This window comes from Oncorhynchus kisutch, linkage group LG6 (genome assembly GCF_002021735.2).
Source record: "Oncorhynchus kisutch isolate 150728-3 linkage group LG6, Okis_V2, whole genome shotgun sequence".
Classification (NCBI taxonomy): Eukaryota; Metazoa; Chordata; class Actinopteri; order Salmoniformes; family Salmonidae; genus Oncorhynchus; species Oncorhynchus kisutch.
This window is the reverse complement of record NC_034179.2, coordinates 44400909-44426652: the sequence shown is the minus strand read 5'-3', so window position 1 is coordinate 44426652 and position 25744 is coordinate 44400909. Positions and strand designations below refer to the sequence as shown.

General features: G+C 40.6%; 1 protein-coding gene across 4 annotated transcripts; it reads left to right on the top strand.

The window, feature by feature from the left end:
- Positions 1-24512, top strand: LOC109892882 (HMG box transcription factor BBX). 4 transcript variants are annotated; one of them, XM_020485739.2, is made up of 17 exons: positions 1-151; positions 2175-2256; positions 9362-9533; positions 13497-13748; positions 14188-14389; positions 14524-14591; positions 15553-15633; positions 16008-16088; positions 16495-16575; positions 16693-16773; positions 16944-17760; positions 17915-18047; positions 18852-19006; positions 19192-19281; positions 19674-19880; positions 20018-20210; positions 20532-24512. In XM_020485739.2, the coding sequence occupies exons 3-17, from the start codon at positions 9375-9377 to the stop codon at positions 20605-20607; spliced, it is 2676 nt and encodes an 891-aa protein (XP_020341328.1). In that variant the 5' UTR covers positions 1-151; positions 2175-2256; positions 9362-9374; the 3' UTR covers positions 20608-24512. The 4 variants fall into 4 exon arrangements, with proteins under 4 accessions (XP_020341328.1, XP_031682645.1, XP_031682644.1 ...); XM_031826784.1 differs by lacking the exon at positions 1-151 and adding an exon at positions 375-772 and having other exon boundaries at positions 16696-16773; XM_020485741.2 differs by lacking the exon at positions 1-151 and adding an exon at positions 375-772.
- The last annotated feature ends 1232 nt before the right edge of the window (positions 24513-25744 follow it).

Below are 25744 nucleotides of genomic sequence, written 5' to 3'. Positions count from 1 at the left end.
TATTTTCACTCTGTATGTACAGTACTCTCTGTATGTTGTAAAAACGGTTCTGGTCAGAGAAGAACACTAAGCGAGGGTGAATGAGGTTGACAACGGCTCAGTTGGAGCACCACGCTTTAGTTACCTTTACATTCTGGGTGGCCTGTTGCAGGTGAGTGCTGGAATACTTTGACTGTTACACTTTATTTTCCAAACACTCCGATCCCTCACTGTAACGCAACACCCAGGAAGCTATATTAAGTAGTCACACACGACTGAGACACAGGCAGTGACTTTCTGCTTAGAAACAGTCTTTTTTTTCTCGCTAGTCACATCTTTTCAGTGACGTTTTCAAGCACGTTGCATAGAGAAAGTTTGTTTAAAATATGTGTGTTGTAAGGCCAGAATCTGAATGGGTGATGACACGGCTAGGCCAGTCAGTGCTTGGCTATAGACATCATACTGCACAAGGCTTTACAAGACCATAGCCCTAGAACAGTTCGAACGGGGGAGGGTAGATTAGAGAAGATGCAAAATTTGTTCGAGGAAAACGAAAGTACGCCACTGCGACCTAATGTAACTGATCATTTATCTGATTTCGATATAATTCGTGAATTTTCATATTTAGTTTGGTGATTTCAGATTGTTGTGTTGCTCTGTAGCGTTCATCCGGTGAAGAGAGTTCATATTTGTGTTATTGTACAGCCAGTGCCGAACTGTTATGTGTCAATAAGTTTTAAGGTGGACGCAGCTGGGGATGAGAGGGCCCTGGCATTCGAGCTGGGTATCAGAGGTATGTTTGAATATGTAGTCTAGGCTATATGCCGTCATGACAGAGAACTTGTTGGTATTTTAGCCCTTATCAAAATCACAGTGTCGTTTTCACCTAAACCACTCAGTCATCCAGTGTGAGGTTTGTATCAGTGTATCGCCGCTCTCGAAGTGGTCAGCGTGGTGCTTTTTTGTTTTTCGTGAATTATTTAATGTCTTCAATGGGCTTTCATTTATAAACGTGTTGTTATAATCGTAAATTCCATCCCTCAAAGCCGTTTGGTGTACATTTTAAGTCATTGTTCGGTAAAAAACGACCATGCAAAAGACTGAGACAACATGTACGACATGGTAAAGCGAGAGTATTTGCATTCCTCTGAGAAACGGGAGCACTACCCCTATGAAATGCACGGCTACATTGTTACTAAACGAATGATGGCAGCGTTCGATTGCGTGAAAACAATCAAATTAGTGAAGTTTGGTTACAATTCCATGGATGTTTGTCACTTGTAGTCGCTCGTGGCCTTTTGGAACCATTGCATGTTTTGCATACGACACGTTCAGCAGGCGGGCTGGAGCAATTTGAGTCTGAGAGCTAGCAAGCTAACAAGCTACTTTTATTCCTAGTAACTGGTAGGAAATGGTGACTATGATGCCAATTAAACGTATTGCCGCAAATATCTGGACGGAAAATCCCTAGTTTAAGTAATGAAAGGTGCCGATTTGTCCATGTGGAATACCTTTGTCAATGAATGCATACGAGTTTGACAGGAGTGAGATTTATACTTCATTTTCCCCAAAGCAAGATGGACTCTCATTCGCTTGTCTATCCTTTCAGACCCTAGATCGACATTTTGCATAGATGCTAATGTGAGCTTCATACTAAGGACTTTGGGTTAGGTAAACAAAATATTAGTTTATACTAATTTATGAACAATGTTGCTCATGTAATGTTTACGGTGGGTTCACTTTATTGATTCCTTGACAGCCTAATCGGGTTTACAGTCAGCACCGGTCTTACCAGAAAATAACCGCTACAATAGTAAGGTATAGCCAATCTTTTCGACTGAACTGTATTTACCTGATATTGCGTATTTTATTATGTACTGAGCGTTAACTACTCTATTGTCTACGTTCCTGGGTTTCTGAAAAGCGCCCATGTACGATGGACTGCACAGATTTGGAATCGACACCGTGTTTCAACAACAACAAATAATGTCCCACAATAGTTCGAAGCCTAATCACACATTGAGGACTAGACTACACACCCGTTTTAAGTTATTGTCACAGTGATGATTAATAAACATGTTTACTATGGCTACTGAAGAATACAACTAGAATCCTAGCCTCTGTGGTTCTTTGGTGCGTTAACCAAGCATTGCAAATGTATCGCTTGACTGAGAGCAGTGTCTTGTATTTTATAGGTCATCATCATCGCATGACAAAGCCTGACTGACAGATTCATCTTCATCTTTCAGATACAGCTTTTCCATAGTCTGTGCCTAAGTAAGTATGCCTGCAATCCATCCCATATCCTCCAGGTCAAGGTTTCTTCTCTTTTGTTTACCTATTTGTCAATTGCCCATGGTATCCACTCATTGTTATGCCATAATGCCTCATGTTATTATACCCTCATATTAACAATATAGCCTGTGTCTCATCATATTAATATTACATAATTGATTGTCATACCTGATTTGAGTGTAAGCACAATAATAATTTCTATAGTTATGTCAATAATTGCGCAGTGTCATTGAGATATAGCCTTCTAATTAAGATGATTTTATGTTTCCAAATTACATAATTACTTTAAGAGTAATTCCTACAATCCTGTGGTTGCATAACCTGCACACTAACGAGCTGATTCAACAATGGTGAAACAGTGTGACTCGGTCTCAGGTGTGTATGCGCACTATGCATGCCTCCCCCATAGCACAACCCTCATAGGGCTCTGAGCTTGTCTTGACCAACCGGACCAGGGAAAAACTCAGGGCCCTTGTTAGGTCACATGGTAAGGAAAAACTCAGTGCCCAATTCTAGTACATGATTTGTAGTTGATGCTTTAATAGTATGCAAAGATTCAGATGTTCACTGCGTAAAAGAGACTGCAAACCAGTTTGAACAAAGTTAAAGGTTATGCAATGACTTCAAAAAGTATCCACACCCCTTTACCTTTTTCACATTTTGTTGGTACAAAGTGGGACCTTTTTTTGTGGGTCAACGATCTACACAAAATACTCAAATGCTTTGCACACCTCAATTGTACAATATTTGCCCATTATTATATAAAACAAAAAAATGTCATGTTGATTATTGTTAGACAGTCAATTTTAAGTCAAAGCTTTAACTAGGCCACTCAGGAACATTTAATGTTGTCTTGGTAAGCAACTACAGTGTGTATTTGGCCTTGTGTTTTAGGTTATTGTCCTGCTCAAAGGTGAATTTGTCTCCCAGTGTCTATTGGAAAGCAGACTGAACAAGGTTTTCCGTTAGGCTTTTGCCTGTGCTTAGCTCGGTTTTCTTTTTATTCTAAAAAAAAAAATAGACCTAGTCCTTGCTGATGACAATCGTACTCATAACATGATGCCGCCACCACCATGCTTCAAAATATGAAGTGGTACTCAGTGATGTGTTGTTGGATTTGCCCCAAACTGTTTTTTATTTATTACCTTGATTCAACTAGGTAAGTCAGTTAAGAACAAATCCTTATTTACAATGACGGCCTACCCCGGCCAAACCCTAACCCGGACAATGCTGGGCCAATTGTGCGCCGCCCAATCACACCTGCCCAATCACGGCTGGGTGTGATACAGCCTGGAATTGAACCAGGGTCTGTAGTGACGCCTCTAGCATTGAGATGCAGTGCCTTAGACTGCTGTGCCACTCAGGGCAAAACAGTTGATTTCTTTGCAACAGTGTTTGCAGTATTACTTTAGTGCCTTATTGCAAATAGGAAGGAAATCCTGTATCTTTGTAGTGACTGGGTGAATTTATACACCATCCAAAGTGGAATTAATAACTACACCAGGGTTATTCAATGTCAGATTATTATTATTTTTTACCCATCTACCAGTAGGTGCCCTTCTTTGTGAGCCATTGGAAAACCCCCCTGGTCTTTGGTTGAATCTGTGTGTGAAATTCACTGCTCGACTGAGGGACCTTACAAATGATAGTATGTATGGGGTAGCCATTTGAAAAATCATGGTAAACACTATTATTGCACACTTTTACTTCTGAACTTACACTGAACAAAAATATAATCACAACATGTAAAGTGTTGGTCCCATGTTTCATGAACTGAAAAAAAAAGATCCCCCAAAATGTCCCATATTCCCCAAAAGCTTATTTCTTTTGAATTTTGTGCACAAATTTGTTTACATCCCTGTTAGTAAGCATTTCTCCTTTGTCAAGATAATCCATCCACCAGACAGGCATAGCATATTAAGAAGCTGATTAAACAGCATGATCATTAAACAACAGTCACCGTTGTGAACAGAGTGCCCCATGGTGGGGTTATGGTACTGGCAGACATAAACAACGAACACAATGGCATTTTATTGATGGCAATTTTAATGCATAGAAATACTGTGACGCGATCCTGAGGCCCATTGCCGTGCCATTCATCCGCCACCATCACCTCATGTTTCAGCATGATAATGCACGGCCCCATTTCACAAGGATCTGTACATAATTCCTAGTACATAATTCCTAGAAGCTGAAAGTGCCCCAATTCTTCCATGGCCTGCATACTCACCAGACATGTCACCCATTGAGCATGTGTGGTATGCTCTGGATCGACGTGTACGACAGTGTGTTCCAGTTCCCGCAACTCCGCACAGCCATTGAAGAGGAGTGGTACAACATTCCACAGGCCACAATCAACGGCCTGATCAACTCTATGTAAAGGATGAGACGCTGCATGAGACAAATCGTGGTCACACCAGATACTGACTGGTTTTCTGATCCACGCCCCTACTTTTATAAGGTATCTGTTGACCAACAGATGCATATCTGTATTCCCAGTCATGTGAAATCCATAGATTAGGGTGTAATGAATTTATTTCAATTAACTGATTTCCTTATATGAACTGTAAGTAAAATCTTTGAAATTGTTGCATTTAATGTTTTTAAATATATTTGGGCTTGCCATAACAAAGGGGTTGAATAATTATTGGCTCAAGACTTTTCTGCTTTTCATTTAATTAATTTCTCCCAAAAAATAAAAACATAATTATACTTTAACACAAAACACAACAAAAAGGCTGTAACATAATGAAAACCATTTAATGTGGAGAAAGTTAAGGAGTGTGAATACTTTTTGAAGGGACTGTACATGTAACATTTCCACATGCAAATGGCACAAGATGTCAATTATAGTAGTAATGAGGGATAACATTGCACATGAAGACAGTTTTAACTGTGATATACTAGCACTATAATCATTGTTGTTAAAAGACAAATGTATTTTTGTTTATTTTAACACCTTGTTACTCCACAAGATATGAGAAATTTATCAAGATGTTATATGGTGGATTAATGGGGCAATCTGCAGTTGCTACATTAATTTTTGGACTTTTAATTAATGATATGTACCAATTGATTCTTGAAGAATATAACAAATGCCTCATGAGAGTTAAACTGTCGTCCCCCATCAGAACCCAAAATATAAGCATGTTTTACACCAATGTTTGTAAACAAAGTAAATATGAACAAACCCTCAAAATGGACTGACCATCCATGTTCATATGGATGGTTGGTCAATGCATCTATTTCTATCCATGCATTTGAGTGGTTACATTTCTCCCACCCAGTCCCTCAGCTTTTTACTGAAAGACTGGTGGGAAGCCTGCTCTCTTATTGTTTCAACTGTGGATTGCTCCTATTAAAGGAACTTAGAGGCAAGTATCTATCAAAGTCCTGAGGTGTATACTCGGATGCTAGCTAGATCTATTCAGGATTTTTTTATTTTTTTAAGCTAGCCAGCTTCAGATTCACATTCCAATGGGCTTCATCCATTTTTAGGAAGGTGGATATTGATATTGTACCTGCCGCTAACGCAAGCCAGGTTTGTAACCGCACGTGCATAGCCCAGCGAGTCGAACACCAAACTCTTAATTGAGACAATTCTGAAGCCGCAATCCAAGAACAAGTCAGTGCCACATTTAAATCTCTAAATCAATATGAAAGAAAAGTTATCCTGCAAATAAGCTACTAGAAGTGCTGTCCTTTTATTTATGCTTATCATTCTTGACGTCTTTGGCGTCCTTATCAAAAGCAACCTTTTTTCCCACTGCTATTGATAAAATGATTTAAGTCATACAAAGGTTTTTACTGCACATGAAGTTTGAAAAACATCCTGTAATTGCTAAATGTATAGTGTAATAGGTATTTGAATAAGGGCAATTTCACCACTTTTCAACCTCATTTTCATTATTTCCAGTACAATACCAGTGTCTACATATGTGAAAACAGTGCATTTCAAAAAAATATTAAGCTTAAATGTTCTACCCGATGACATCATCAAAAGCATGAGTTGGTGCACACCCAGAGATAATTATTTAGTGTAGAGGTGCTGACTAACAGCGAATAAAATGTAAGCTATAAAGAGAGTCTCTCTCTCTCTATCTAATATATGTGTATATTTAACCAGTCAAGTTGACACACCTACTCAAACCAGGGTTTTTCTAAATGTTTTACTATTTTCTACATTGTAGAATAACTTAAATAGCGAATGGAGAACGCTTTTCCTCGTGATTTATTTTCATGCCAGCCAGTTAGACTATACTCCTCTTTTCAAGAGAAGCAATGTGCTTAATATTAGGTAGGTTGAGAAATAAATATAGTAGGCCTAGCCTATAGAAAGCTGATGGGATCCTCTTTTTAATAGAGGCCCATCACTGTTTTCTAACGCAATTGCATAGTCTATGGCAGTGGTTCTCAATCCTGGTCCTGGGGACCCAAAAGGGGTGCACATTTTGGTTTTTGCCCTAGCACTACCTGATTCAAGTCAAAGTTTGATGAGTTGATCATTTTAATCAGCATTTTAAATCAGCTGTGAAGTGCTAGGGCAAAAGAAAAAATGTGTACCCCTTTGGGTAGCCAGGACCGGAATTGAGAATCACTGGCCTATAGAAATGTTGCCCAACATGAGCTCATGGGCTCTTATGAAGTGTTTGGTTAGATTTTCGATTACGTTTGCATTGATATCGGGGTGATTTGAGAGACAATAGAGTGCTGAGTACCAGGTAGTTAGCAAGTTTGGTAGGCTACTAATCACGTCAGCCACATCAGAGCTTGGAGAAGCCTAAATACCGTGACTAAACGGTCACATCGAATTAGACTGCCATACTCGTGACCGTTGTTGTGGTGGTAATACGGTCACCATAAGTATTTGGACAGTGACACGTGTTTTGTTTTTGGCTCTGTACTCCAGCACTTTGGATTTGAAACAAATACATTTGTTTCCCTGAAATGGGGGTGGGGGCGAGAACTACAGTATGTACAAAAAGTGCTGTAATTTCTAAACAGTTCACCTGATGTGGATGAAAATACCCTCAAATTTAAAGCTGAGTCTGCAGTGGTGTAAAGTGCTTAAAAAATACTTAAGTACTACTTAAGTCATTTTTGGAGACATCTGTACATTACTATTTATATTTGACAACTTTTACTTCACTACATTCCTAAAGAATATGTATATACTTTTTACTCCATACATTTTCCCTGACACTCAAAAGTACTTGTTACATTTTGAAAGCTTAGCAGGACAGGAAATTGATCAAATTCACACACTTATCAAGAGATCATCCATAATGCCTCTGCACTGATGACTCACTAAACACATGCTTTGTTTGTAAATGAGTGTTGGAGCGTGCCCCTGGTTATCCATAAATTAAAATATGAAAATTATGCCATCTGGTTTGCTTAATATAAAGAATTTGAAATGATTTATACTTTTGATACTTAAGTATATTTCAAACCAAATACTTTTAGACTTTTACTCAAATAGAATTTTACAGGGTGACTTTTACTTGAGTCATTGTCTATTAAGTTATCTTTTACTTTTACTCAAGTATGACAATTGGGTACTTTTTCCACAACTGAGAGTCTGCACCTTAAACCTCAGTCGTTGTAGCGTTTCAAATCCAAAGTGCTGGAATACAGAGCCAAACATGTCACTGTCCAAATACTTTTGGACCTCACTGTATGTAGACACTGGTATGGCGCTGTAGATAATGAATATGAGGTTGAAAAGTGGCGGAATTGCCCTTTAACAAAATATATATTTTTCTATGAATAAAATATTTGAGGGCTGTGAAAAAATATTAGAAATGCATTGGACCCAGCTATCAATTACATTTATTTTTCCTAAGTATTGAATACAGTAGTTAATTTACATAAATTGAAGGATAGATACTGCATACCCTTTACAGTAGAGTAAATACACACAGATGTGAGTTAATCTGATCAAATGCTGTGGTATTACAACCTGCCCTAAAACACAGACGTGTCTTCTTTTGTCAGATTTGAGGTTTTCTTGCTATACCCAAGTATAGAAGTGTAGAATCTAATGGTTGTCAAATCAAATTTGATTGGTCACATACACATGGTTAGCAGATGTTAATGTGAGTAGCGAAATGCTTGTGCTTCTAGTTCCGACCATGCGGTAATACCTAACAATTTCACAACAACCCATATGTAAAATGTATGCCCACATGACTAAGTTGCTTTGGATAAAAGCATCTGCTAGATGGCATTGCACCACACACGCAAGAAGTCCAAACTATTCTGCAAGCGTATATCTACACATAGAATTGTGCACTCCATTGACCACACCCTGGCCACCGTGATGATGCCATCAGCCAATTAGAGACATGGGCAGTCTGGTGTTCAGTCTCAAAGTACTTTTGAAATGGCAGCCACAATTTACTGCTAATTCTGTATCTTAGTACAAAACCGAGTGACCTTACCAAGTGATTTTGGCCTTTTGGTATAATATATTGGTTTTGGAAGGACAGTCATAGGGACCAGCGTTTGAGCCCTCGTCAGGGTGTCTAATTAAAGGGATCACTTTTTCATGACCTTTAACCTTTAGTCTCTGTTACTACTATGGCCAACACCAGCAGTTGCTCAAGAGACTAAAGAATTCAGTCAATTAATCAATCCAATGTATTTGTATAGTGCTACTTACAAAGTCATTGATCAGTGCGCTCAACAAAACCCAACACCAAATGCTCAGACATGAATTTCCCCTAGGTAAAGATCTGGCATCTGCTTCCCCTCCCCCAATCCTAACCTTAAAGTGACAATCCATATTGGTGAAACTGCGTGTCCATTTGTGATATTACAACAACAAAGAAGTTACTGCAAACAACAAATACTGTTGCACGGGCGATAGAGCAGTATGTATTGCACCTTTTTTAATTTTTTTTGCATGTTGCGTGATGCTCAGCAACAAAACCAATAACTGTGGTGGAGTGGCCAGTGACGCTGTTTCGCAGATGCTTTAAGCATTAATGGGGAAAACTGACCCAAGATCAGTGTCTAAATGGAACTTGATCCTATGCCACAATAAGTTGTGAGTGAACTCTGACTATCTTTCTCCCCCCTCCAGGCTTGGCAGCGCCATGAAAGGTGGAGGAAGGGGTAAGGAGCCTCCTGTGGAGGTGGAGGTGAGCGGCAAGCGGCCCAAGCGCAAGTGTCTACAATGGCACCCGCTACTCTCCAAGAAGGCCCTGGACTTCTCGGAGGAGGAAGAGGAAGAGGACGAAGAAGAACTGGAGAAGGTTAGTGTCTTCTTTTGCAGATCTGGGATGCATTCAGTAGGCACGTTTTGAAATGATAAAAACATTTGTTATTGGTCAAGTACAGATAGTTTCAGACTAGAGGTCGACCGATTAATCGGAATTGCCGATTTTAATTAGGGACGATTTCAAGTTTTCATAACAATCGGAAATCGGTATTTTGGGGTGCCGATTTGCCTTTTTCTTATTTTTATTTATTATTATTAATACCTTTATTTAACTAGGCAAGTCAGTTAAGAACACATTCTTATTTTCAAAGACGGCCTAGGAACGGTGGCCTTGTTCAGGGGCAGAACGACAGATTTTCACCTTGTCAGCTCGGGGGATCCAATCTTGCAACCTTAGTTAACTCGTCCAACGCAATAACGACCTGCCTCTCTCTCGTTGCACTCCACAAGGAGACTGCCTGTTACGCGAATGCAGTAAGCCAAGGTAAGTTGCTAGCTAGCATTAAACTTATCTTATCTCTCCATGGCTGGATGTGGGGGCAGACAGACAGTGCTGGTCTGAAAGGATGTGCGAGGCTGCTGCAGCCATTGGATTTGAAGTCCCTCATTGGTTCTGATCATGTTAAAACAATTTGTTTCTGGGTTAGGGGTCATTTCTTAATTGGGAATTGCTGATTAATTCCCATTCAATTTGATATACACTGAGTATACAAGACATTAAGGTCCATGACATAGACTGACCAGGTGAATCCAGGTAAAAGCTATGATCCATTTTTGATGTCACTTGTTAAATCTACTTCAATCCGTGTAAATTAAGGGGAGGGGACAGGTTAAAGGAGTTTAAAGACTTGAGACATGGATTGTGTATGTGTGCCATTCAGAGGGTGAATGGGCTAGACAAAATATTTAAGTGTCTTTGAACGGGGTATGGTAGTAGGTGCCAGGCGCATCGGTTTGAGTCTGTCAAGAACTGCAACGCTGCTGGGTTTTTCACGCTCAACAGTTTCTCATGTGTATTAAGAATGGTCCACCACCCAAAGGACATCCAGCCAACTTGACACAACTGTGGAAAGCATTGGAGTCATCGTGGGCCAGCATCCCTGTGGAACGCTTGACACTTTGTAAAGTTCATGTCCCGACGAATTTAGCCTGTTCTGAGGGCAAAAGAGGGTGCAACGCAATATTAGGAAGGTGTTCCTAACGTTTTGTACACTGTGTATAGTAAATGGGTTGTTCCACCAATTTAGGGGCCTTTTGAGTAGTGTAACTTTGTGAAAAAAGTTTTATTTCACCTGATTTCTACATTCTGTCATAAAGAGCACATGTTGAACTTAATAAAAAAAACATGTTTTCCCATCCCAAGAGGTTAAATAAAAAGATTAGTATATTAAGTGACATAAAGTAACAGGGCTGACGATTTCATCTTACATCATCCATGAAGCCCCTTGTGACTGGGGGAATGGAAGCTTGTTCTTTGCAACAGGGAGGGACAAGAATGTAATTGTTAGTACATTTCTTCTAGGATGTCCATCTATGGATAACAGGGTTGATGTGGTCGACCCGCTCAGCTTTCCACCACACAACACCAGAAAAATCACCAAAAAGAGTAGAACTAGCTCAACTGCTTTTACACTATGATTTGACTATAAGATGTTCAATGTTTTCTTTCGAAAAATATATTTTAAAAGCAATAGTTTCAACCATATTAAAATGAGATTTATGTTCAAATAACAGTGTTGACCTTAAAATGAGAGTGAGGTTTTAATTTTTTTGTTTAAGTATTTGTGCACAATTTCTACTTAAAATATCAAACGGGGACATAAGGCACTCATTTTGTGGAATGACCCAAATACCTTGTGTAAAATATGATTGAAACATTAATGTAACTGTCCAGTGTTTCCAGATTTCTATGAAATATTACCTAAATATTGATGCGAGTAGAGCGCTGATTGGCCAGCTCAGCCAATGAGCCAACACATCATGTTCTATGAGGAAATGGCAAGCATTTTTAAAGCCCCAGTGCAGTCTAAAATGTGATTTCTGTGTTTTTGAAATAAATAATTCCAAAATTCTGCCAATAACAGCAAGTTTTCTGTTTTCCCCTCCCTATTCAGACAGTCCTAGCAGAATTCTTGCTTGAGAAATTGGTCTTTGCTAAGAAGCTATTTTTGTTTTAATAAATGATAATCAGTAAGGTACTTAATTGTGATCCAGAAATGATATTGAGATAAAAATGGCTGCAATGGAGCTTTATTTATCTATAAAAAAAATATTTAACTAGGCAAGTCAGTTAAGAACAAATTCTTATTTACAATGATGGCCTACACAGGCCAAACCCGGACAACTCTGGGCCAATCATGTGCCGCCCTATGGGACTCCCATTCACGGCCGGTTGTGATATCTTTAAAAGGTCTGTTTTAAAATACAAGATTGAGGTAGGGTTCTTTAAAGTGTTTTATTTTCTCCAACTTATGCTTTGGCCACAAAGGAGTATAGGATATGTCAATAACAATTATTTGTGTATGATTTAACAGAATATTAACTTATAAACTTTTTTTTCAACAGTTACTTAATTTCTGAATCACTGTTTTTGATAACTAGGTTTGTATGTAGTCTAGAAGTATTCACTTTCATTTTCTGTCATATTTAAAAAATATATATAAAAATAAAAAAAAAGGTAAATCCATTTGAATTCAATCGCTTTTTGACAGCACCCCATTTTGATTTAAATGAAACCATTGCCCAAATCTTTGCCCATTGTAGAAGTGCTCAGAAAGTAACTTTTTGGACCTGAATGGCAAAACATTCAAGAGATAAGGGTGTTCAAAGTTGACCTATTTTGCATACTCAACCATGATATGAGACTTCCATGTCTTCACCACTGGAAAAAAATAAACAGTTGAGATTTCTATCATTTAAAAGCTTACAAACTATTGTCATACTATTTTATAATTTCTTGAAAAACAGTTTAAAATTATTTTTTTTAAAAACCTTAATACAATAAAATAATGATGCATATTTGCATATGTTGTAGCTTAGACCCTTATTTTAGATCTGAGGTTGTGTTGTGCCCACCTTAGTTTGAGATGCTCCTAAATACAGTGTGGGTGTTATGTTTTGGCTAATAGATTTATTAAAATGGGAATCAAATTGACATTTCAACTCTCAAATTAGTACAACAAAGATCGATGGAGGTCCACAACAGAGAATGTTGACTTGCATGGGAATATATGTTTTAAATTATACTCTCAATCCTAGAAATATAGATGATCCAATAGACATAACCATTTTAAATTGACATTTGACAGTGGGTGGACCGGTTGTCATCTTTGTGGTAGTAATTAGAAGTCAAAATATCCCATTTAAATTTCAATGGTGTACTAAATTACAGTGGTCTGAAGGGATAGGTCCATTCTATGAAATCTATTTCTATGATTTGAAATGACACCCACCCTGTATTCAAGAGCAGATGATGTAAAGTAGGGTCTAAGCTACAACATATGCGAATATGAAACAAATATGAGTTTACATGGTTTTTTAAAATCATTTACATTTGAAGTTAAAAGTAATTTTTATATAACTTCAAGAAATTAAGTAGTTTGAGAACCCTGTTTGAAAGCTTTTAAATATCAAAGTCAACCATTTCACTTTGAAGACATGGATGTCTCATGGTATGGTGGGGTATGCAAAATGGGTCAACTTTGAGAATTGTTATCTCCTGAATATTTTGTCATTTAGGTCCAAAAAGTCACTTTCTGACCACTTCTTTCATGGGCAAACAGGTATGGAAAGTTTGGTTAAAATCAAAAGGGATGCTGTCAAAAAGTGATTGAATTCCAATGGATATACCCAAAAAGGACATTTTGAATTATTCCCAAAGAAATATCAACTGAAACAATTGAGCCTTACCATTGTTATGATGATGATGATGATGATAGTGGTGGGGGGTAGAGATGATAAAGATAGATATTTCAATCACTGATGCATCTGTCCACAGCCATTGCTGGTCAGGGAGAGCCGGGGGCCGGAGGTGGCATGCGGGGGGCCCATTGAGGTGGAGGAGGACTCTTCAGAGCAGCGGGCCCGCCGACCCATGAACGCCTTCCTGCTTTTCTGCAAGCGCCACCGTTCACTGGTGAGGCAGGAGCACCCTCGGCTGGACAACCGTGGTGCCACCAAGATCCTGGCTGACTGGTGGGCTGTGCTGGAGCCCAAAGAGAAACAGAAGTACACGGACATGGCCAAGGAGGTGAGCACCACCAAAACCCTGTTCTGGAACTGTCAAACGTTTCTTATTCTCTTCGGGGGTGAATCCTAACTTCATTTAAGTGTCATTTTTACATCAATGTATGACTAAGTTAAAATTTGACTTAAGTTAGGATTCGCCCCTTTCTGTTTCTCTAAACAGACCATTCCATTTGATTTTGTCATTTTGAGGAGAGTACATTAAATTCAGATAATTTTTCCTCATGGACTGGCAAAGTTCAGAGAGAATTAACCCTGATTTGTGCGGTGTGACAAGCAAATGAGCAGATCAAGCGCTCCAACACAGGATCACAAGCAAACTAATTTGAAAGACCATACTGAGAAAACACCTCTTCAGTATGTTCTGCATTTTGCTAGAGTAGGTATTAATTGCTGTGTCTTTCTTTTGCTGATAACCATTCTGGCTTTGTGTCATCTTCCAGTACAAGGATGCCTTCATGAAGGCTAACCCAGGCTACAAGTGGTGCCCCACCACCAACAAGCCAGTCAAGAGCCCCTGCCACACTGTCAGCAACGCACGCAAAAAAGTGTGGTCTTTCCCTTCCAACTCCCCTAAGGGCTGTGCCACTGCCAAGAAAGTGCCGAAGACTGACAGCACACCACAGCTTAATTTCGCCATGGCAGGTGCGTCAAGTGATACATTTCTGGGTAAAACAGCTTATACAATATGAATGTCATGTCTCAGCATAGCAGCCACTGAATTAATGTCAAATTAGTAAAGATTAATCCCACCTTGCCTTCTTTTTGTGCCTTCCCAGATCCCACAAAGATGGGTGGCCTAAGCATGCTACTGTTGGCTGGGGAGCATGCCCTTACTGCCAGAGAGGTATGTCACATACTGCACTGACCAAAAATATAAATGCAACATGTAAAGTGTTGGTCCCATGTTTCATGCGCTGATATAAAAGATCCCTGAAATTTTCCACGTGAACAAAAAGCTTATTTCTCTCAAATGTGAGCCTTTCTCCTTTGCCAAGATAATTCATCCACCTGACAGGTGTGGCATATCAAGAAATTGATTAAACAGCATGATCATTAAACAGGTGTAGTGGGGACTATAAAAGGCCACTCTAAAATGTGCAGTTTTGTCACACAACACAATGCCACAGATATCTTGTCTCAAGTTTTGATGAAGTGTGCAATTGGCATGTTGACTGCAGGAATGTCCACCAGAGCTATTGCCAGCCAATTTAATGTTAATTTCTCTACCATACCATAACCCCACCGCACCATGGGGGGCAGGCATAAGCTATGGACAACAAATACAATTGCATTTTATCAATGGTTATTTGAATGCACAAAAATACAGTGGCGAGATCCTGAGGCCCATTTCTTTTTAAGGTATCTGTGACCAACAGATGCATATCTGTATTCCCAGTCATGTGAAATCCATAGATTAAGGCCTAATTTATTTATTTAATTGACTGATTTCCCCAAATGAACAGTATTTCTGTCAAATCAATTAAGTTGTTGCGCTCATTTTTTTCTTCAGTATAGGTCCTGGGCTGTAGTGCAGTAATTCACCACCAGGGGATGTCAGAGTTATATGGGTTTATAAAATAACGTAAAGGCCCGGTCTAGTGGTTTTTCAACTCGTCAAACTGAGTTTATCCATGTTGTGCAACAACTTTAATCTAGAAATCATTGTTTTAGTGGAAATATATCTGAAGGACTTAAGTCATTCTCTCATTTGTTGGAAAAGCACTGTGAGATGCAAATTCAAAGATCACGTTATTCAAATGTTTGTTGTGAATGTGTGTATTTAAGTGTGAATTGAACCTCCACAGATTTCATCCAGTTCTTCAAAGTCTGGAGCCACAGATGTCACTAAGCACCCTGAGAACTCCTCCCTATTCCAACTTGCTGAGGTAAGACCACATAGAATGGGATGGTTCTCTTGAATGTCTTGTAACACTATTTAGTAGGCCTGTCACGGCAACCGCAGTCTGACACAAGTTTGTTGATTTTATGCCAATATGCATAGATGTATAAAAAATAGCCTACATTACATTTATTATCTATTTGCATAGAAAGGGTTCAGTTTGCTCTTAAAGTAACCCTACCATACCCAACACACCACATATACCACAATCATAACATTCCCTAAAATGATGGCAATACTATGCCTTTTCTGTGACCTATCCTGCACTGACTTTACATCAAGCTGCAATAGGGAAAAGGAAGTGAGGCTCATTCCTATTGAAATGGGTCAGCCAACCCTCAATTTTGTGTCCCTTTCCAGCTCTCCTCCAGCACACTTCAGCCCAGTTTAACGGACACAGCTGGCAAGGGGAAGCTCATGAGTCGGGGGGTCCAGGCAGAAGTGGGTATTCTCAGGAAAAGGCTATTTGTGACCACATCTTTTAGCTCAATGTTATTGACCTGTAACATTCATAGGCGAGGTGCCAACTGCTCAGCATGCTTAGATACTGCATGAGTATGTAATTTTATCATTCTACATGCTATTTTAATGTGCTATTAAGTAGTTGGTTTTTAAACCGAGTGGGGTACCTTCCTGCTTACTGAAATCCACATCAACAAAATTCAAATCTGCCAATACTTCCACTATTGGCTCTTCCTAATGTGTGTGCATGCCTTAAGGGAGGGCACAAATGAAAGCATTCAGTATATACCTACCATAATATTTAGTATACACAAGTCACAAATATGAACATTCCGGTACATAATCCCAGGATCTTTATCCATTCTCCCTTCCTATTTTTCCCCAGACGTGGTCTGGCACCTCACAGCAGGGAAAATCTGACGTACCCAAAATCAGCGTCAAGGCCCCTCTTTTTCAACTGGCAGAGGTACAGTCATTACACTGTCTCAAGTCTGCCACTCTGCACAACTACATGTGCTTTATAATATTGTCTTTACTATGCAAAGTGATGTTTTGTCTAATTATCCTCTGTTGTCAATTAAAGCAGATCTCCTCTGATTCAAGCCAGTCGACTGCACCGGAGGGAAAGCAGTGTAGCCAGTCGGCTCTCTTCCAGCTCGCTGAGGTACTGCAGGCCTTCCATCACAAAACCTTTAAGGGTCCATTTAAGCCCATTTGATATTACTAAAATCTTCAAAACCCCTATAGTGGAAATGACTAATAGTTATCTCCAGCACTTTCACAATGATGTGACTACTGAAATGTTAATTTTGTGCACTGTTGTGTTTGGTATAGATGTGTTTGGCCTCCGAGGCAGGGAAGATGGAGACACAGGACGATACCTGTGCCCCACACATCAAAACTGAGACGGTGGTCAAGGAGGACACTGGGGGCAACATCACCGATTTTCCTCTTTCCTCTCCCCCATCTTCCTCCACTTCTTCCTCCTCCACGCCCACCAACGCCAGTCCCCCGCTGCTCAGCGGCCAAGCGGCCAGCGTAAAAAAGAAGAAGAAGAAGAAGCAAGAAGCTACTGCCAGAGAGCCACCCAAAGCGGTGGACAAAGACAAGATCCCTCGTCCGGGCTCGCCCAAAAAGACCCTCAAAAAGCGACCATCGTCTGAGTCGGAGTTGGAGAGCCTCCTCTACACTATCGAGGCCGTGGCTAAAGGTGCCTGGGGCGACACCGAGGAGGATATACCCAAGAAGAAGGCTAGCACCGCCGTCGTTACCATTCCAAGAGAGCCCAGCTCACCCAAAAAGAGGTCCAAAGCCAAGAGGCCCCTGAAGGCTAAGGAAGAGGATGAGATGGAGGAGGACAAAGAGGATGGAAGTCGCACAGAGATGCCATCGACAGTGGAGACGGCAGCGAATCTAGCAAGCCCCAAGAAAGAGGCTGAGGAGGCCAGCATCGGCAGCACCCCAGGCAGCACAGAGAAGCCCACCGCCCCTCCCAGCCCCCCGCATAAAGTCGAGGAGAAGCAGAGGGAAGCGGAGGCCAACGCTGAAGGGTGTGGCTCCAGGAAGTCTGAGAGAAGCTGCAAGGGGGCGCTGTACAAGACCCTGGTGTCTGAAGGGATGCTGACCTCACTGAGGGCCAACGTGGACAGAGGTATGTATTAGTAAACCCCCCTGCCCAATCTCCACAATGACTATCAATATGCTGTTGTTTTACACCCATTCCGAGCAAGTTCCTGTGTTTTAATTTAAATTTTACAGGTGGCTCCTCTAAACTCTGTTTTTGTATGTCTGTGTGTGTTAATCAGGCAAAAGAGGCTCTTTTCGAAGTGGATCTGATGAAGGGGGCTGGACTGACGAGACCTGGGCTTTCTCACAGATGGGACCCACTAATCCCAAGAAGCTAAAGAAGTCAAAATCCAAAGACGAGTCGGCGCCAGGGTGAGTTTCCTGTCCAAGAACATTTTACCCCAGAAAGTGCTAGGTTTTATCACTGAAAACCGAATGAAATATGACTAGTGGGAGCAGAATATAGCGAACGGACAATAAGCCCGTTTGACAAGGGGCACGTCCATCATGCAAGGATTCAAGTTTGCACTAATGGCAAGGGAGATTGGCTAAGTGCGTTCATGGCACGATGCTCTTTGCATTTACGCCACAAGTCTGTTTTGTTTATAGACTATTAGTGAATTTTTGGATGTGGAAAATACATTATTCTTTCAGTGTCTATTTAACTCGCTCTGCTTTCTTTGCGGTTTAATGGGGTCCTCTGTGTGCAAGTTTACATCCAACTTTGAGGAATCCCTGAAGAGAGCAAATAGGCCAGGTTAGGTTATGGGCACTCCTACGTGTTTGAAATATTAATGTGGGCACCTCCATAAGCGTTAACAATAATGTTGGTTCGTCCCATTCATATTTTTAGGGGTTTGCAAGGGTCAATGTTTAATGGTTCAATGTCCTGATTGAATGACATGGATAATAAGCCACTTCGTAAAACGGTTTATAGCGACTCAGTAATCGAGGAACATAGCAACAGTGGGTCTTAGTTATCCGATCAAGGCACACTTAAAACACGCAAGAGGGAACTTGAAAAGGTAATATTGTGTTGGCATTTCTATCAAAATATTAAAAACAACAGTGACAAACAAATGACAACGCTTTTCCGCAAGATGAAAGCCTTCATGAAGTAAGGAGTTGAGCTGAGCATGTTCCCACCCGTATCTAATCAACAACATACCTTTGCAGTTTGGGGAAACTGGAGGAAGAGTTTGAGAAGAAGTTCAACAGCCTGCCGCAGTACAGCCCTCTGACGTTCGACAAGAAAAGCACCATCGTCACCAAGAAGAAAAAAACAGACGTTAGCACCGCGCCGGAGGAACAACCCCCAAAACCTGCCAAGGGTAAGCAGAGAATATTACTGGAATGTTCACCAAACATTTCAATATGTTTTGACAGAAGCCATCCCTCCGCATCCCATACCGCTCCTGTTGCTCCTCGCTTTCAGGAACTTGACCACATTGGTACCATTTAACATGGCATGCAATGCTTTTTTTTCTATTTTTGTTTTTGTTTTTTGTTATATCAGGTCCATCTTCATCTCAGAAAAAGACTTTATTCCACAAGATTGTTAGCAAGTACAAGCAGAAAAAGGAGAAACCCAATACTGTGGACAAAGGTGAATTAGAGCATCATGTAATGTGTGTGGATTGTAATCCAGTTGTGAATGTTCTTGGCATGGTATTTACACATAGTTGGAGATAATGGACACATTACTCAATGTAAAAAAGTGACAACGTAAGTACCATGCGTTTTTATTTCACATTGAATTTAGACACACGTGTAAAATATTCTCTCTTTAGTTGTTGAACAAGTTTTACACTGCAAAGTGAGGACTAAATAAATAGTGAGCCATCTAGCAGAAAAGGGTCTTGGCCAAATCCATTTTTTGCAGTCAATTCATGATTTACGCATGCATTATCTTGGCGTTAGGTGCCCAGATCTCAAGTTAGAATTTTGGTTCAATAATTCTAAAATGAGTGGGTCTTTTCAAATGTTATCCCCTCTCAGACATAGCGATGCATAGTGACTCCCCCATGTCAGACTCGGCTGCCAAGGCCAAGCAGACCCCCGCCCCATGTGCCACCACCACGCTTTCCCCAGAGGCCATGGGAACTAGCGCTAGCATACCGGTGGGCAGCCAGAAGAGGAAGGCTAGGAAGAGCAAAATAACCCACCTGGTGCGCTCGGCCGACGGCAGGGTGTCCCCAGCAGAGGGTAAGTCTTTCCTAACAGGCAATAGTTTATTCTGTATACTGTATGTGAGCTGGAAAACGCCAAATGAGGGATTAGCTGTGCATGCCATTTTGAGAGGCCATTTTGAATGACATCTGCTTTGGTCCGTTTTATCACAGAGGACAAAGTCAGGGACCTGACCCCGGAGCAGGACGACAAGCCATTACCCCGAGAGACTTTATGCAACGAAACAGGGTGCTACAGTGCACCCAAGCAGGAGGAAGCAGATAGAAGCAGTGCACCCGAAGTCCTGCCCGCCTTCTTTAGCCTGTCTGCCCTTGCCGAGGTGGCAGCCATGGAGAACATTCACAGGTAGGCAGCCAGAAATATCGGAAGAGGGACTCACCTGTGCTTCAAGGAAGCTGTTCCTTTTCAACTTTTGTTGAAAACTGTTACATTTTTCTCTGTACGCTTTGAACGTGAATGCGCTATGTTTTATTTTATATCAATTTGTGTCCTTAGATAACCAGGGAGTTTCACATCTAATCTAGGACCTTAAATTAGCAATTATCAATCAAGCCAAAACACTACTTCACTAAGCAGACAAAAACAAATCCGAACACAAATGCCAAGAACAAGAAGTGCATACCTTGATTGGTTGACCTTTACCAACTTCTCTTCCTCCTGTACCAGAGGCCAGCGTGTGATTGGCGACAGCCAGAAGGAAATGGCCCAGACCCCTGTCCTCATCTCCTGCGCTGACCAATGAAGTGGATCAGCCGCCCTCCTGCCTCCAGCAAAACGAAATGGACGCTTGCGTGTTGTGTGCGTTTTAACTTTTAACCTCTGACTCCTCATCCTGTTCTGGAAGGAAGGAGATGGAACGTGACTTGTGGATGGATCCCTCTGTGGTGAATTAGCTAGAGCTCTGGTCTGAGGGGAAAAGCGGGGTAAGAACCCCCCCCCCCCTCCCATCCACTCACCTTCTAAGTATTCTCCTGAACCTTTCCCTTGGCAGTAGGATGTCGCCTCCCTCCTCTTCCTGTACGGTCCTACCTACTTCGAGTACCCTGAGGAAGGCAGGTTGTGTTCACGTTAATGTGTAATCTTTGTCCGATATTACGCCATTTTAAGGTCAAGTTTTGCGAACAAAAATTGCATTTCAAAAAAAGAAAGGAAACCTACACACGGTCAGCTTGACCACTTGTAAGAGAACATCTTCCCCCTTTCACACACTGTTGCAAAGTCCCCTCCACCTAGCATACCTCAATGTAGGGATGAGTCGAATCTTGTGGCTTCCTGCACACCTTCCTGCTTGAACAAATTGACACAGCTTGGTAGATAGTCCTTTGTGATTTATTTCATGTGGTACCCTCATTTTGATTTGCCTATTTAGTGTGGTCTGGAGATAAAGCAGACCTCTTAACCTTCCACACCATGGTCAAGTATTCCATATTACTCCATCCCTTGCCTTCCCACCAGCTTAGCAACTGCTACTACGGTGATCTGTTTAACCTTCATTGTCAGTTTGAACTCAACATATTGAGGCTCTTGCATTTGAACTTAAGCTTACGTTTAAGCTTAGATGGGAGGCCTTTGGTTAGCATGTTGTAAGTCTGAACCTGCCTGTTTTACCTGGCAGTTGGTCCCCTACAGTGGGGCTCAATTTGATGAGAAGCAAAGTTACTGACAGGATGGACGGTTCTCCATGGCCTTAACTCTCTCATTACGACGTTAGCCGTACCTCAACCACTGCCATCCCATCCACCGCGCAACCATTCACATGAATCTTACATCCGTTTGAATATACTTGAATGATGAAAATGCATTTTGTGTCAATACTTGATCTTATCGCAGTCTGCGTAGCATCTACAAGGCTAATCCAAATGTGTGCTACTAGTTTCCTAAGATAGTTTTTTTTTTTAACAAAGAACACTGCACTAACGTAGGAGGCGCTTTTAAGATGTAACTTTTTATCAGTAGGGCAATGTGTTTTCCCTGGTCTCTTTTTGTTTTTCCTACAAGCCTTTGAGATTTTCTTATGCCAAGTAACGGTCCACTCTTAGGCAATGAGAATAATTAAGGTTTTGCTTTTGAACGTATTTGTTTTTCAGTAACAAGACAATTGCTTTTAATGCTTTGTTTGTTAATTTTTTTATTTAGTTAAAAATGTAGTTTTTTTGTATGTTCTAACCGAGGTAGAACAGGCTAGCATCCATTCCATATCCAAATAGCTGATCCTTGTGTCCATTCTTCTGTTTACAGTGTGTGAGCTGTAGTAGGGTTGGGGGACTCTTGACGTCTGCACTGGGTGTAAGCTAATCAGATGGAAAAAGCTGTCTCAGGCTTATACAAGTAGTGCAAGCCAGTTCCAAGGTTGAAGAGTCCCCAATGATATGTCCTCCATGAAATTATCATTATGCTATATTATTATGACTCTTTTGTTTCTAAGTTGACCAATGCTCTTTTTCTTAGGTCTTACATTCAGCCATGCTTCTCTCGCTGTTGCTTTTTCTTTAAGTTTTATTGCTATTTTTATATTAGATTCTTCTCCTTCACTTAAGTGTATTATGACGCTGTTGAACTAGATTTGTATTTTTTTGGCTTTTATCTTGTGTTCCCAACCTCGGTTTTCTTTTCCTGAGGCCTAGTTTACTGGATTAAGACTGTTGTCAAAAAAGCTCATACACAAAATAATGCATCAATGCTTACTGTACCTGTTAAGCAAATGAGCACTGAGATGAGATGCACTGCTTCTAGAAGGGTAGTTTCCACCTGTAGTTTCCAGAGTTTGTATTCTTAAAGCAACTGCATTGCCATTTCTGGGCTACGTCTGAATGATGTGTGCTGTCAGGGCACAACATGAACTATTTAAAAAGGCTATTAGCTCAACCCTATTATTGTCCAATGGTGGTACTTAGTTTTAGCCAAGGGATTATAATGCCACAAAGTAGAATATATTGAAACTATATTAAATATATCCTTACAAGTCAGGATTGGACTGACTTGTAGGGATACGAGCAATGCTGTATTAGTTTATTTATCCCTAAAAGTGGGCAAATGGACTGTAAACAAGCAGGCCTAAATCATGACTTTCAAACTCCCAAGCTTGAAGGAAAGCTTTAAAACAAACATTTAAGACTTAAATATACTGTATATATTTTCCAGGTTTGAGAGAAAATAAATTGAATGGTGACTAAAGTCGTCCAAGCAGTAAACTACGCAGTTCTTCCACTGATAGACAGCAGTGTTGTTCTTTCACACAAATGAAGCAATTGTCTTCCCCAAAAAGAGCGACAATGTACATGCTTGTAACTAGTGGTTTTGAGACATTTGCCAAAGAAAAGGGAAAGTTGTCTTTTTAAATGAAAATTCTGTTGAAAACTAAGGTTAGCATAGCAGTTGCACTGCATTTTCTTGGTGTATAGATCTTCAGGTAACAAATGTATTATATCAGCACAACTAATCCTATATATCTGATGGGTTTCCTAAGACTAAAACCCCAAGTGGGAATGGTGTACATTGTACTGGCACCTTTTCAATGCCTCTTTTAATAGACAATATTTGCACCTTATGATCCAAACCAAAATGATATCATGATGATCTTTAAAAATGTAATATCATTAAGTGAAATTAAAAGATTACACAGGTATTTATGTCCATCTTATGACATTATGCATTGAAGTATTTTGATCTAATTTGAGCATTTTAGAATCAAGTCAGTAACCAACCCCACACATCTTCAAAAACAGCCATAATATATCACACTCAACCTTTTCTATTTAGAAAATGCCTCTATAAAATTCCTATATTATTAGTTATTGAAATGACTATAGACTATATCCTTTTGTGCTAGTACTGTCTCTTGAATGTAATCGATTTTGTACATGTATTTTTCTAATTCAATTTAGGTCTTGACTCTACTGTGTATGTATGCGATGGTGGACTGTTTCCACAGGTGAATAGTTTGTTACAACCTATGGTCCTCATGACGATTCAGCTGCTGTGCTGGGAACTCTGTGGAGGTGTGTGGAGTTGTAAGTCATTGTGACTTACCTGCCAACGTCTGTTAAAGTTATATATGAGAGAGATTTTTTTTTTTTTGTAAGGGACCGTGTCACCCCGGACGGAATTATTTGTTTCTTCTCTGCAGTTCATTGAGGCTCTCACTTCAGGAAAGGGTGAAACCAGGGACACTCATGCAATTACAAAGAACAATTGCCAAACCCTCTGTATTCAAGCTTATTTATTACAATTTCTTTTTTATAGCTGTTCATTTAGTTACAAAAATAGAAAAACTGAATATGCACCCAGATTTAAAAAAAATAAAATAAATAAACTTTCTCCCTTAACAGGAATGTAGATCATGGCTTCCCTTTTGTTCTTGTGAAGAGATGACGCCAGATCTTAAGTATGTTTCCTCTGATAGCTTGTATAATGTGTGCTCAATCTTATTTATGTTAATAGTACTGTATCATGACATGTATGGACTTGATTGTTACAGCCCAGTTGTTCAATGCAGCCTTGCCTTACTGGAGCCCCTGCTTAGTGAGGGATCCCTTAGCCATCGCCCTCAGCCCCTTTCACTGAGTCATGTCATAACACTGTCTGCCGACGCAACTATTATTCCTTGAACACCTATTAAAGTAACCTATATTAAACCTTTTCATCTCACCACAGTCTCTTCTTCGACATCAAAGTGTGATTTCTGGAATCTGTTTAACATTTGCGTTACTCTGGTAATTGTTAACATAAGCATTCTGTTGCGGCACCGCGCTCCAACTGTTTGAGCTGGCTAAATTGGGGAACTCTAGCATAATGGGCACTTTAATGCAGTTTCGAAGAAATGTATGTGACAATTATCTTCGTCTTCTACTCATTCTGGGATGTGAATAGTGGGCATTGACTGTCTATGTTCTAACCACTTGATTAACCCTTATCCCAAACCCCCGATACAGTTTTGGATTCCTCTGATCACTGTGACGCCACTTAAATCAAATAAAATCTATTTATATAGCCCTTCGTACATCAGCTGATATCTCAAAGTGCTGTACAGAAACCCAGCCTAAAACCCCAAACAGTAAGCAATGCAGGTCTAGAAGCACAGTGGCTAGGAAAACTCCCTAGAAAGTCCAAAACCTAGAGAGGAACCAGGCTATGTGGGGTGGCCAGTCCTCTTCTGGCTGTGCCGGGTAGGAGATTATAACAGAACATGGCCAAGATGTTCAAATGTTCATAAATGACCATTATGGTCAAATAATAATAATCACAGGCAGAACAGTTCAAACTGGAGCAGCAGCACGGCCAGGTGGACTGAGGACAGCAAGGAGTCATCATGTCCGGTAGTCCTGAGGCGTGGTCCTAGTGTAACGGATGTGAAACGGCTAGCTTAGTTAGCGGTGGTACGCGCTAAATAGCGTTTCAATCGGTGACATCACTTGCTCTGAGACCTTGAAGTAGGTAGTTCCCCTTGCTCTGCAAGAGCCGCGGCTTTTGTGGAGCGATGGGTAATGATGCTTTGTGGGTGACTGTTGTTGATGTGTGCAGAGGGTCCCTGGTTCGCGCCCGGGTATGGGCGAGGGGACGGTCTAAAGTTAAACTGTTACACTAGGGCTCAGGTCCTCCGAGAGAGAGAGAGAAAGAATTAGAGAGAGCATACTTAAATTCACACAGGACACCGGATAGGACAGGAGAAGTACTCCAGATATAACAAACTGACCCTAGCCCCCCCGACACACAAACTACTGCAGCATAAAAACTGGAGGCTGAGACAGGAGGGGTCAGGAGACACTGTGGCCCCATCCGATGATACCCCCGGACAGGGCCAAACAGGGCCCCGGACAGGGCCAAAGGTGCTGCTGCATGGTCATTTACGATGATATGGGTTCTGCAGAAGACAGGGTATT

Excerpts from the sequence above, each read along its gene's own strand:
- LOC109892882 (XM_020485739.2), top strand. The coding sequence starts at position 9,375 with ATGAAAGGTGGAGGAAGGGGTAAGGAGCCTCCTGTGGAGGTGGAGGTG. Across the intron at positions 9,534-13,496 it reads ACGAAGAAGAACTGGAGAAG|CCATTGCTGGTCAGGGAGAG; the intron begins GTTAGTGTCTTC and ends ATCTGTCCACAG. Across the intron at positions 19,881-20,017 it reads CAGGGTGTCCCCAGCAGAGG|AGGACAAAGTCAGGGACCTG; the intron begins GTAAGTCTTTCC and ends GTTTTATCACAG.